Raw genomic sequence first — 13,240 nt, 5'->3', positions numbered from 1 at the left:
AGAACCACTCAAAGAATGAGGTCAAACAAAACAGAAGCACACAAGTGACTGAAGCAGAAAGTCACCCTCCTTTCAGGCTATGTTCTTTCACCAAACTAATAACTACTATGCAAGTTACCAATGACTGAAAATGTGCTGGGAACAAGAAATTAATAGACACGTATAGATCACTTATTACAAAATGAAATAAAGCAGAAAAACTCAACAGATCTGACCGGTGTGCCAAGGGTTAGACCAGTGCCTCCATCACAATGAGGTAAACTGTCATCTCAAATAATGTGAACCAAATGTAGTGAACTAAGAATACATAATTGACATAGCATTCCTGCTAAGGCCTTGCTTGTTTTTACACGTCTATTTGTTCACTCGTGTCTGTATGTGTGAATATACACACGTGCCATTGCCCTGGTGCACAGCAGGTCAGAGAGCAATCTGTAGGAGTTATTTTCCCTCGATGATGTCATTATTCATTTAGCCAAGATCTTCTGCTATTTAACTTAAACCTAAGCTAGTGGAATTAAAAGTGTGTGAGGCCTTATTTTCGTAGTCAAGGTTTCTCACTGAACCCGAAACTCACCAGTTTGGTTAGACCAGTTAGCCTTTGAGCCCCAGGGAGCTCTCTTATCTCCCCTTCCAAAGTACTGGGATTACAAGCAAGGGTCAATGCACCCAGTTTTTATATGAGCTTTGGAATCAAACTCATGGTGAGCAATTTACTGAATGAGTTATTTTTCCTATCATAAAAGTGCTACAAAGACTGGGCATGGTGGTGCATGCCTTCTCTGTGAATTCAAGGCCAGCTTGATCCACGAAGGAGTTCCGAGACAGCCAGGGAACACAATGCTTCATCCCACCACCACCAAACAGGTGTTATAAAGTACACCATCAGGACAGGAGATGAGCAGAGACTATTTTAAGTTTAACTGAAGTACCATTCCTAGCTCTGCTCCCCCACTTGTCATCAGCACATAATTGGGCAGATCCAGAGAGATCGAAGAATGGTCAGGAGGGTGTGTGTGTGTGTGTGTTTAAACCTTTGTGGGTAAGTGGGGTATATTAGAGAGGGTGTACATCATTAGTCAGAGCCAATGTGCTGGGGATGCATCATTTGCATAATGAGGAATTCCAGATTCCAGGTGCTTGCTGGACATGACCTTATAAGGAGAGACGAAATTTAACCTGGCTACAGATTATGTGACCCCCTCTTTTGGGCCAAAGTTGGGGGCCAGGACTACATGCCTGAGATGTGCAGGCCCGGGGCAGCGGGGGAGTGGTCCTACTCCTGCCGATCTCAGGATGAGATTCCCGGGGTTTGGACACGCCTCAACCCCACTCTTGCTCCGGACCAGCTCCTCCTGGTGCCATAGCTCCCTGGCCCCACATCTCTTTTTGTTTTAGAAAGGGGCAGTATCATAGATATTGGTATCCATTTGTGGGAGGCTGTGGTATTGGACCAGACTGAAACAGTCCTGGTATTGTTGCTTATCTATTGCTGTAGGAATTGAATAAGCCAGGGGCCTAGGGCAAGGAGGGACTCAATAGCTAGGATGGGGTCACAGGGGGGAGAAGGAACCAAGCAATTAAAAGCAACTTTCCTCCCCCAGTACAACACAAGTCCCTCGTTTTCTCCCCTGCCGCCGGGGTCGGGGTCGGGGCCGGGGCCGGGGTTTGGGATGGCGTCTCCTCCGTCTCCTCTTTCCCTGACCCGGCAGTGAGATGCAGGCCATCTTCGTGGTTGGTGGGGTGATATCAGACATTTCTGGCTGGGACCCAGATAGGCCTCCGTTGGTCCTTTTGTTCTGAAAACACACAAACTTTTAAAGGTAATGTTGTAGGGACATTTTTGTATTAACACATGTATGGAATGTGCAGTGTGCACAAATCAGCTAATGATGATTCTCTGCTCCATGTGTGAGCAGGTGAAAGGCAACTTTCAGTCAGTTTGGACTGACTAACCAATCTGTAGTAAAAGTCTTCATCCATATGAGGTATGATGGGTCCATGCCATATGAGAGGATGACATGTAATCATAGGCAGCCAGGAAAGTTCATTGGCATCCGCAGAGACATTCACGTCTCAACCATTCTTGTACAAGGCTCCCTCCCATGGAGGGAGTCAGCAATTGTGTCACCTGTCTTGCTGGTTTTGGATCTCTTTTTTACAAGTCCAAAGTCAAGATTTTTAGGAGGTCTTCCTGGTCAAATCTAATCTTAATTAACTTTGAAGGAATCCATAGCTTTTTGCTTCCTGTTGAAACAAGAGCAAACCCTCTTTCCCAATACACACACTTCCTGACTCCCATTCTGAGGTTCACACATCCTTAATGTATACAAGATGATTTAATGCAGCAGTCCTTTCTAAAATCAAGTGCTTTTTTTTTTTTCAACAGCTGTGCTACCTGTCTCACTGACATTGTTAAAATTTAAAGTCAATAAAGCATTATTTAAATCTATCTCGGAGACCTTATATCTCCCTTTTGTTTTATGAGCATTTCCTTTAAAGTGTGGTCAGATCTTTCCACAAATTGCTTGACCTGTATAGTATTATGTAAACTCTGTAAAATGAAACACATCCACCTACCAGATTTCATTTCCTTGGGTATCTTTAGGGTTATTTTCAGTATGTAATGAAGCTTGATTATAAATAAAGTTAATTTTGAACCAACTGGAATAAGCAGTTTTTTTATGCAAAACAACTCTTTCTGCATGTTGAAAGTCAGTGACTATATTAAGAAATTCTGGAACAGCTAACAGAACTGTGAAAATAGCATATAGCTCTGAATTTTAGACTGAAGCCTATATGGGCTTTGAATTACTTTACTTTTATTTCCTAACTTATAACCTGCTATTCCTGATTTATTGGCATTTGTGTAAAAGGTAGGAGGCTTTAGAAATTGGTGTTCCTCTTACTAAAGAAGGAAAAATCCAGTTCGTTCATTTTATAAACTGAAGTTGCTTGCTTTTGGAGGATTTGTTGTTAATTTCTTCCAAAAATTTATTGCAAGCGATTTGCCATTCTTTACTGATTACCCATAATTAGGCAATCTCAGCATTAGTATAAGGCGCTATTATCTCTGCTAAGTCTATTTTGTAAATTGATGAGAAGTACAATTCTCTTTCTTTTTTAAAAATTTTATTTTTTAGATTCTACTAGCTACCTAATTTAATGAATGAAAAATAAATTTAGCTGTAACCCAAATGAAATTATTGGTTTTCCCATTGTGTTTTTCAATAAATTTGAATGTTCCCCACCCCAAATTTTATTTATTGTTTGAGTACTCTGCTGTATATACATGAACATGCCAGAAGAAGGCATCAGATCCCATTACAAATAGTTGTGAGCCACCATGTGGTTGCTGGAAATTGAACCCAAGAACCTCTGGAAGAGCAGCCAGTGCTCTTAACCACTGAGCGATCTCTCCAGCCCTTTTCTTCTTCTGTTTTTTATTTAGAATCCTTTTTCATATAGGGTTTTAATTTTTTACTGTTTACTTGCTAAAAACATCCATTCTAAGATATTCTCTTCTCCATGTATAAGAATCCCTGTGGGAGAGTAAGTAGAAGGCAGATTAACTAAGCACCATCCAGCTTGGGATGTCCAATCCACACATGCCTCCTTCCTGTGATGCTTCCACCAGAGCCAAGTCTCTTTCAGTGTCAGCCAATAATGTTCTTGGACTGTTTAAATACCTTGTAAGGTTTGAAATAAATTACTTAGTTAATTCAATAGTGATCTGTAGCTAGTTAATATCTCCTAGCAATTTTTGGAAGTCACCAAGAGTTTGTAATCAATCTCTTTTAATCTGTACCTTCCATGGTTGGATTCCTCATAGACCTATCCTATATCCTAGATAAGCAACAGAACTCCCTCCCTGTAATTCTTTAGGAACAATCTACAATCCCTAACAATGCAATATTCCTTTTTATTTCATCAAATATTTTCTTTAAGGTATCTACATCTGAATCAGCCAGTAAGAATCATCTATACAATGAATGACTAATACCTTCAGAAATTTAAATAGCATTGGCTTAGTACTTTATGCCTTGATTGTGTTTGGTTTTATACTAGTACGTTTAGCTCACCCTAAATTTTTTCTCCCATGGAGGGACCATTGACGCTATTAGGAAAAAACAAACAAAAAAAACCCATTTCCCATAAAGGGACCTTTAATACTGAGATATTCCAAAATATTGGGGAAAAACCAAAAAAGCATTTCAGTAAAAAGAAACACATGGCTTCTGTCCAATCAGCCTGGAGGATTTATCCTAGCTTTGCTCATGGTCCTGGCAGAGTTTTTCTCCTGTTTTCCTGAGCCTTACATCCCTCCTTCATCCGGTACCACCCTTCCCTGTACCACCGCCTCTGCCGCCCCCTCCCCTCCCCTCCAGGGGTGGCAGGAGCGGGCTGGCAGGGGTTGGCTGGCAGGGGTGGGTTCTTGAAAGCTGCATTCTGTCCCAGGCTTGAAGGGCACACTGAGGTGCACCTGATGGTTAGATCCTGCTGGCTGAGCTGTCCTGTTGGGCTCCCGTAGAGAAAAGTCCCTCTTTAAAGTGCCGATCTGACTTTGGAGGAGGAATCCAGCCCGGGTTGGGTGGAAATTAACCAGAATCGCCTGGATCTTCAGATCCACGGCAGGAGGGAGGGGCAGATTGAGTGGGGCCAAAGTGAGCTGCCAAGATTGAGGAAGCAATCGTTTTGTTGTTATTGTTGTTTTTCTGTTTTGCTCCCCCAGAAGTCCCCTCCCCAAATCTCCCAGTTTCCCATGACAGAAAGTTTTGAAACGCTGAGGTCAGAGAGAAACTTCACAGGAGATTCCCCAAAGTCCCAGCTGTGAGCTGCAAACTTCAGAGAAACTGTCGACTGCCCTAATGGCATTACTTGTCAATGTTTAACAGTGGTTTTTTTTCTTTTCAAGAAGAATAAAAAGATAGGGGGTTATCTGTCAGGGTTCAGACAGAGGGCTGGAGGCCTTCCACCCACACCAAGCAGTGGTCTTGGCCAGAGGGTATCAATTGCCACTTCCCCATGTCTGATCCCTTAGGACAGGGCAAACTGAAAATAAGAGAGAAGGAAGAGACAGACTGCTAGCCCTCATAAAGGAGATGTAAGATCAGGTGGGGCAGACTGATATCCCCACGGGATCACTCTCACTCAAGGACTGAATTAAAGAGGTGCCTAGGGGAGATGGCCTGGGAGAAGAGAACATTAAGTAAGTAAAAACACAAAAAAAACTTATAATATTATATCAATGTTAACTTTTTTTTCTTTTTTTGTTTTTTCTGAGACAGGTTTATGAATTCTGGCTGTCTTAGAACTCATCTTCTAGACCAGGCTGGCCTTGAACTCACCACAGATCTGTCACACAGATCAGTCTCTGGGGGACTAAAGGTGTATGCCATCAGCCCAGCTAATGTTCACCTTCTTACATTTGATAATTAAATGGATTTATTAGAGAATGTCCTTGTTCTTAGAAAATAGCCATCAACAACATATTTGTGATAGGTTATGAGGTTTTTCAACTCAATTCTCAAATGATTGTCCAGTAATGGTATGAAATAATGTTACTAAGTATTTATAAAGTATTTATAAAGAGAAATGTGGGGAAATATTAACAACTGAATTGGTTAAGATTATTAAAAGGTATACATGTGCTCATGTAACTTTTCTGGAAGTTTCAAATTTTCAAAGTAAAAAAGGTGAAGGATGTGTTGCTTCTCTTCACTGCACTGAGGCAGAGACACTTACTTCTTCAATTGCAGCATCTTGTAGCAGGGAACGGATGTCTAGACGCATCATGTGACGAGGTGCAGCTTCCCAATGTTCAGCCATCTATTGAGATGTTCAGAACAAGTTAACTCAGACACCTACTCCAATAAAGACCAAGGAAAGCATCAAGAGAAAAGCAATTAATGCTGTAATTTTAACAGACTAGTTTTAAGAAGAGCTAGGCATCCCTTTCCACTTATAATCCAGAGAGGAGAAGATTTACTAAAGCAGGCAGGAAGACTTCTGAACTAAGTAAGACCTAAGGCAGCACTGCTAGCGCTCAAAGAGATGTCTGGGGTTCTCAGCACACCACGTTTCGAAAAAAATCACCTTATTTATTTCTTTAAGCTTTCTTCCATGAATATTTCTCTTGCCACAAGTCTGGTTATCGGCACTCATTTCAGCCAAATACACCTAAATGAAAATGTGTAACAATTAGGCCAAGAAATAAAAAACTCACAATAAAAGTGCTTCAAAGTTAAGACTATACCTCAAAACCCTTGGTTTTTGCTGCACTCCAAAACTGGTCAAAATGTCTAACTCTGTCATTGATAGCATCCAGAATAATGAAAGGGAAAAAGCCGTCATCTAGAGTCTTTTTGAAAGTTTTGAACATGCTGGTGCGGTAAGTCTCCTCCATGTCAGCTTCATATTCATATTCCATTACCTAAGATTCCACAGAGAAAAGGAGTAAGCAGGAGTAAGGAATCAGACTTAGACTGGCTAACTGAAACACGATGACTCTGCACCCTTTTCTTTCCACCTAAGCACCAAAGTTTGTGTCCAGAAGACAAGGAAATTCTCATCTTCAAAAACAAACAAACAATCAAACAACCCACCCCAATGCAAGCTAGGCATGGTGGTGCACACCTTGAATCTAAGTAGGTGAGGCAGGCAGATCTTGTGAATTCAAAGTCAACTTGATCTACCTGACAAGTTCCAGGTCAGCCAGGGCTACATAGTTAACACCCTGCCTCAAAGACAAAAACAAACAACAAATAAACCCTGCCTCAAACAAAGAAACAACCCCTCCTGAACACATCTTCCTTCACATCCCATCAACAGGTCTGGTAGGATCCACATACCTTCTTTTTTACTTTCTTTCCAGAATCTGGATCTTTTTCTTCTTTTTCTACTTCAGCGATGAAATAATCATCTAGACTTAAAACCCTGGGTGCAGGTCCTCCAAATTCTACTTCCTTATCCTAAGAATACAACAATCAATTTTTTTTTTAAAAAAATTATGAACCAAATTGATGAACACTAAAGTTCCCATTTGTGGCTAAAATAAAAATTTCTGGTTCTTTGTCCCTTCTCCTGCCCTCTTTCTTCTCTTGCCTTCTTCCTCTCTCTCTTGTTCTTTGTTCTCTTTCTTGCTTTCCTCTCTTGCTTTCTTCCTTTCCTTTCTCTCTCTGCCTCCTTCTCTTCTCTCCTTCCTCTTCTTTCTCCCTACATGATTGGCCTATTTTCTCTTTCCTATAATAAAATATCTCATTTATAAAGAAAAAATTTCTGGTGGTTTCAAATCAATCAGAGGCAAAATTATTTGTCTAAATAGATGAAAACCGTGTAAGGACCCATTAGTGTATAAGGCCCCATGAGCGTCCATAAGGCATCACTGGGAGATACTTGGATGAATACAATACTCCCCACTAACAAGCAACTCATGGCTTCTTTTTCTTATTTTACTTTCCCATACTCACCCGGATAAGTTTTGCAACATGTGTCTTTCCACTGCCAGGCAATCCTCTCATTATAACAACAATCTGAAACACAATGGAGGCATAATATTTTTTGTTTTCTGAGGGGTTGGGATATGGCTCAGTTGGCAGACTACTTCCTACCATGCAGAAAACCAAGAGCATCACCCAGTCCTCTGGCACATGCCTATAGTCCCAGCTCTCAGATGGCAGAGGAAGAAGGTCAACAACAAAGCCATTCTTGGCTACATCGGGACTCTTGAAACTAGACTGCTATACCTGATGCCTTGTCTCAAAACAGACAAAGGAAATGTATAAATATGTAGAATAAATTACTAAAAAAGAAATCACAATAGGTATCAGAAATTGCTCTGACATGAATAAAAATGAAGATATCATACCACAGCTCATGGGATAAAACTAAACAAATATTTGAAGCCACATTTTAGGTGTACATATCTATATTAAGAACTAAAAAAGATTTAGGGGCTGGAGACACAGTTTAGGTGGGATCTCAGAGGTGCTAGCAAACTTAACCAATATACTTCTTTCTCCTTAAACATGTTTCTATGAACTGCTTAGCAGGTAAGAGCACTGGTTTCAGCTTCCAGTACCCACATGGCGGCTCACTAGTCCCAGGAGTCCAACATCTGCTTCTAACCTCTGTAGGCACCAGGCTTTACACATGGTATGCACACCCACATGAACACAACTCATCTCTCTCACACACACACACACACACACACACACAAATGATCTAACATTGAAAACCCATTTTTCTACCTAAAACCCTATGAAACTAACAAAAAAGAAGCAAGAGAACAAAGATTAGAACAAATAGCCCAGCACTTGGGAGGCAGAGGCAGGCAGATTTCTGAGTTTGAGGCCAGCCTGGTCTACAGAGTGAGTTCCAGGACAGCCAGGGCTACACAGAGAAATCTCGAAAAACCAAAAAAGTAATAAAATACAGAAAAGTCAGTAAAATATAGTTTAGATATGGTTTGTGTTTTCCTCAACAGTACAGAAGTTAGCAGAATATAGATAATGGAGCTTTTATCAGGTAGGGATTCGTGGGAAGTTAATTAGGTCATTGCAGGTAATTCTTAAGGGAGCCTGGATATCTTCCTAGACAGTGGAATGTTACACAAGGTGAACCTGGTCTTTGAATATCTCCAGCTTCCTGTTTCCTCGGTGGTTTTCCCTTTTTCACACATGTTCCCACCATGATACATCCACTATGTTTTGATGCAAACAGAAGGCCCTGACCATAGCCAAACAAATTCTGATGCTGTACTAAAGCATTTCCTGTACCATGGAATAGATACATATAAGTGTGTGCTAACACAGAAGATAACTTAGATCAAACCAACAAATCTACACTGATTTGAGTGACCAAACTTGCCTACAAACAGACAAAACAGGGGGATTGAGAGAGTTAAACAAGGGGGGGGGGGCGGTCAACTGTGCTAAGGCACACCTTTAATCCAGCAGGAGAGAAGCAGAGACAGAGGCAGGTGGATTCTGTGAAGTTGGCCTGGCTTACAATAGTGAATTCTAGAACAACCAGGAATATATAGTGAGACCTGGCTAAAAACTAAGTAAATGAATAGAAGCTGGCATTGGTGACACACAGCTTGAATACCAGCCTTTGAGAGGGGAAGACAGGAAGATCAGAAGTTCAGTGTCATAAGGTCATCCTTGACTACCTAACAAGTTTGAGGCCAGCTTATTATACTCTGAGAACTTATCTGAAAAAACAAAAGAAATAATTCCAAACATATTATGAGGCAAGCATCACTCTGATACTAAAACCAGGCAAAGACATTATAAGAAAACTATGATATCATTAACTATCCAACAACACAGAAAAAAGTTGCCATGAAAATCAAGTAATGTACTAAATTATGCCTATATACTAAAAAATAAAAATTACAGCATCATTTCAACTAATCTAAAAAGAAAAAAAAGTGCAACAATATCCAACAACCCTTTGTGACTAATAATATGCAACAAAGTAGGAATAGGAGGCACTTCCTCAACTTGATGAAGTGCAGCCATAAAAATTCACAGCTGTCCTGTGATCTCCACAAGTTTGTTGTAGCACGTGTGCCTCCCGACATATACAAATAATAAGACCCACAGCTAACAACACACTCAATGGTAAAAGACTGAATGTTTTCTAAGACAAAAATAAGGCAAAGATGTCCATGTCAAAAACATCTACTCATTAAGGTACTAGAGATGTCAGCTAGGGTAATTAGGCAAGAAAAATACAAGCCATTGAACTTACGACAGAAAAAGTAAAACTCCCTTGCAAATGACATGTTCTTATGTAAGGAAAACTCTATGCATTTTCTGAGAAGCTTTGGAAATGAAAAGTATTATTGAGCACAAGATGAACACATAAAAGTAATTCATATTTTATACCCAAAATAAGCAAGCCAAAAATAAAATAAAGCTAGTTATATAAAAATAACTTTAACTGTAAATGGATTAAACAATCCAATCAAAGCCAGGTGTAGTGGTACACACGTTTAATTCCAGCAACTGGGATTAAGCTATGTGTTGTTTTCAGGAAATACACTTCACACACACACACACACACACACACACACACACACACACACACATATGCGTGCACACGCACACGCAAACACACACACACAGTCTCCACAAACAGAAGTCTCTTCAGATGACTCAGTCAGTAAAATTACTTCCTGCCAAGACTGACAGTTTGAGCTTGTTCCCTGGGATCAACATGGTTGAAGCAGAGAACCAACTCCCAAAGGCTGTCTGTCCTTGGACCTCCACTGAGTAGGGTGGCATGGTGCATGCATAGAAAATAAATGTAATTTAAGAAACACATTGCAGGGCAGTGGTGGTGCATACCTTTAATCCCAGAACTCAGGAGGCAGAAGCAGGATGGTTTCTGAGTTTAAGGCCAGCCTGATTTACAGAGTGAGTTCCAGGACAGCCAGGGCTACACAGAGAAACCCTGTCTCGAAAAATCTAAAAACCAAAAACCAAAACCAAAACAAACAAACAAAAGAAACACATTGAAAGTAAAGGGATAGTAAAAGATATACACCAGTATCATGTTATCACTGGAGACATATTCTAAGGCTCCCTAGCAGATGCCTGAAAGCACAGATAATATTCAAATCCTACCATACCATGATAGCTAATCTGGTAACTAAAACAACTACTGAGTGATCAACAGTTGGGACGTGTGGATATACCAAGGGGTGACTCAACTGCAAGATGTCACCACAACATATACAATTTTAAATTTACCAATTATTTCTAGAACTTTACTTTTTTTTTTTTCCTTTAAGTCATAGTGTCTTCTTGCACAGACCAGGCTGACGTCAAACTCATAGACACTCGTGTGTCTCTGTCTTTTGAGTGCTAAGTTTAAGGGTATGTGCTGCTACACTAGGTACCAATTTTAATATTTTAATTAAAATTATTGTTGACTTCAGATAAGTGAACTACAGAAAGTGCAACCATAGACAAGATGGTGGACTACTGTATCATTCAAGCTACAACCACAGGACATATGGGACAGCTATAGATAAAAAGTAGGTGGAGAGAGAGGGCTGGAGAGGCAGCTCAGCAGTTACAGCACTTGCTCTAGCAGAGACATGGACTTGATTCTTAGCACCCATGTAGCAACTCACAACCATCTGTAATAACAGTGCCAGGGAACCTGACTCCCTCTTCTGACTCCTGTGAGCACCAGGTACACATGCAGTACACACACATACAAACTGGCAAAAATACTAATACACATTTAAAAAAGCCCTAGAAAACAATGAACTATTTATCTATATATGTGAAATCCAAGTATCTGGCTCAAATCTTTATTATAAGATTATTCAATGTCACACAAACTTCAAAATAAAAGTATTTATGTGTATGTTTATATACGCTTGTGTATATATCTATCCATATTTTAACATATTCTCTCTCTATATATACACATATATATACATATATAATATGTATATATATGAGATTATAGATATATAGAGAGTATATTAGGAGATTAAACTTAATCAAGTCTCCTAATTTTCCCTCTTTTTGTTCCATATATCATTAAGTCCAATATACTTTTCCTCTTTTCAAAATGCAATTAAAAAGTGTTCAAAAACTTAAAAAAAATTTTCCAACATTATTGACTAAACTTCTTTAAGATTTTAAAGTGTAGGCAGTAGCTGAGATTATTTATTGATTTTGGATGCTATCAGGTTTTGAAACCAGTTTGTTTTTTTTAAAAAAGATTTATTTATTTTATGTATGTGAGTACACTGTCCCTGTCTTCAGATACACCAGACAAGCGCATCAGATCCCATTACAGATGGTTGTGAGCCACCATGTGGTTGCTGGGAGTTGAACTCATGACCTTTGGAAGAGCAGTCAGTGATCTTAACTGCTGAGCCATCTCTCCAGCCCTGAACCAGTATTTTTATGTTGTAGAAAACTAAAGAAATCTACTACACATTTAAAATGAAGGGGGGGGGGGGAGGAAGCGGTAGGGGTAGGGAGGAAACAAGGAGATCTTACTCTCTTCAGAGTAAACTAGTCAAGTTTATAGGACTCACTCTTTCAGGCCGGCTCTCCCGGCCCGGTGGTTTCAGAATATCATCCACATTCTTGGATTCAGGCTTCTTCTCAACCCGAGGAACTGGAGGTGGCTGGTGGCCCAGGGAAGGAGCTGGCAGGGGCATGCGCTCCTCCGGGTAAGTTCTTCGTTCTCCTAGAGTCACCGTAATTGAGTAACATTATTATTTACACAGTAATTGTTATGAAAGCCAATAACTTTCTGTTCTCACCTTAATTACAACTCAGATCAGGTCTAATGAATTGAAGGTCACTTTTAAATTTAATTAATAATATAAACCTATTATAATCAAGAAAATGAAAAGACTGGCCCATTTGGGAAAAACACAAAGCAGAGCAGATTGTTCTATAAAATATTTAATTCACCTTTACTTATATTAAATATAGAAACACATTCAGCAACAGGACATAAAGGAGCAAATATTTTACTGGATAAACCAAAGCATAACTGATACTGTATGGATTCTATAGCTTTCACTTTATAGTTTAAGAGAGTCAGTGGTTAGCAAAGCTTATTCCTTTTAATAGGCAAAAGTTTCTAGTTTAAGTTCAACTCAAAGTAATGAAGAGATAAAAGCAATTTAATGTCTAACTGTAAGGGCCTTACACATTACCAATTCCATGAACTGTCCTGGGGCCAGCAGGAGGTCTGAATGTGGGAAGATGTATATGATGCAGTTACTGGACAGAAGAAGTACAATAAAGACAACTTGCCCAGCGCACATGAGGCTCTGCATGTGATGCCTAGTGCAGCAAAAAAATTCAACAACACTTGTGGCTTTTATTCTTGATTATCACTTCATGAACAAGTGTATGTGAGAAGAGTAGAGGGTTGGAGGGAGGATTCAGCCCCTGAGGGACTGGTTGTGCCTGCAGAGGACCAAGGGTCAATTACCAGTCCCCACAACTCCACTGCAAGGGGCGCCCTAGTCACTGATACAAATAAAAAATGAAACAGTAATTTTTAAGAGAAAGTGAGGGAAATGTTATGTGTGGTGGGATTTTAAGTAACTTTGTTTCTGTTTTTTCCAAATTTCTTTACTAGTTTAAGAATTAAGCCAGGCAGTGGTAGCGCATGCCTTTAATCCCAGCACTTGGGAGGCAGAGGCAGGTGGATTTCTGAGTTCAAGGCCAGCCTGGTCTACAGAGTG

At 39.9% G+C, this 13,240-nt stretch overlaps 1 protein-coding gene across 6 annotated transcripts in view; it reads right to left on the bottom strand.

Annotated features, from left to right (window-relative positions):
* Ylpm1 (YLP motif containing 1) overlaps positions 1-13,240 on the bottom strand; it is a 76,732-nt gene that overhangs the window by 15,224 nt on the left and 48,268 nt on the right. For 3 of the 6 annotated variants that reach the window (XR_004114355.1, XM_031356498.1, XM_031356500.1), the window contains 7 exons: positions 12,071-12,225; positions 7,470-7,532; positions 6,852-6,971; positions 6,257-6,433; positions 6,097-6,180; positions 5,746-5,829; positions 1,596-1,799 (listed from right to left, as the gene is read on the bottom strand). Coding sequence is in view for 4 of the 6 variants with exons in the window: in XM_031356498.1 (XP_031212358.1) it covers positions 1,596-1,799; positions 5,746-5,829; positions 6,097-6,180; positions 6,257-6,433; positions 6,852-6,971; positions 7,470-7,532; positions 12,071-12,225 (887 nt within the window). In the remaining 2 variants the exon portion in view is untranslated. The remainder of the gene's footprint in view (positions 1-1,595; positions 1,800-5,745; positions 5,830-6,096; positions 6,181-6,256; positions 6,434-6,851; positions 6,972-7,469; positions 7,533-12,070; positions 12,226-13,240) is intronic. The other 3 variants (XR_004114356.1, XM_031356501.1, XM_031356499.1) reach the window with 1 other exon arrangement.

This window comes from Mastomys coucha, unplaced genomic scaffold, assembly GCF_008632895.1.
Source record: "Mastomys coucha isolate ucsf_1 unplaced genomic scaffold, UCSF_Mcou_1 pScaffold6, whole genome shotgun sequence".
NCBI lineage: Eukaryota > Metazoa > Chordata > Mammalia > Rodentia > Muridae > Mastomys > Mastomys coucha.
The sequence above is the reverse complement of the archived record's forward strand: the minus strand, read 5'-3'. Positions and strand labels throughout refer to the sequence as shown.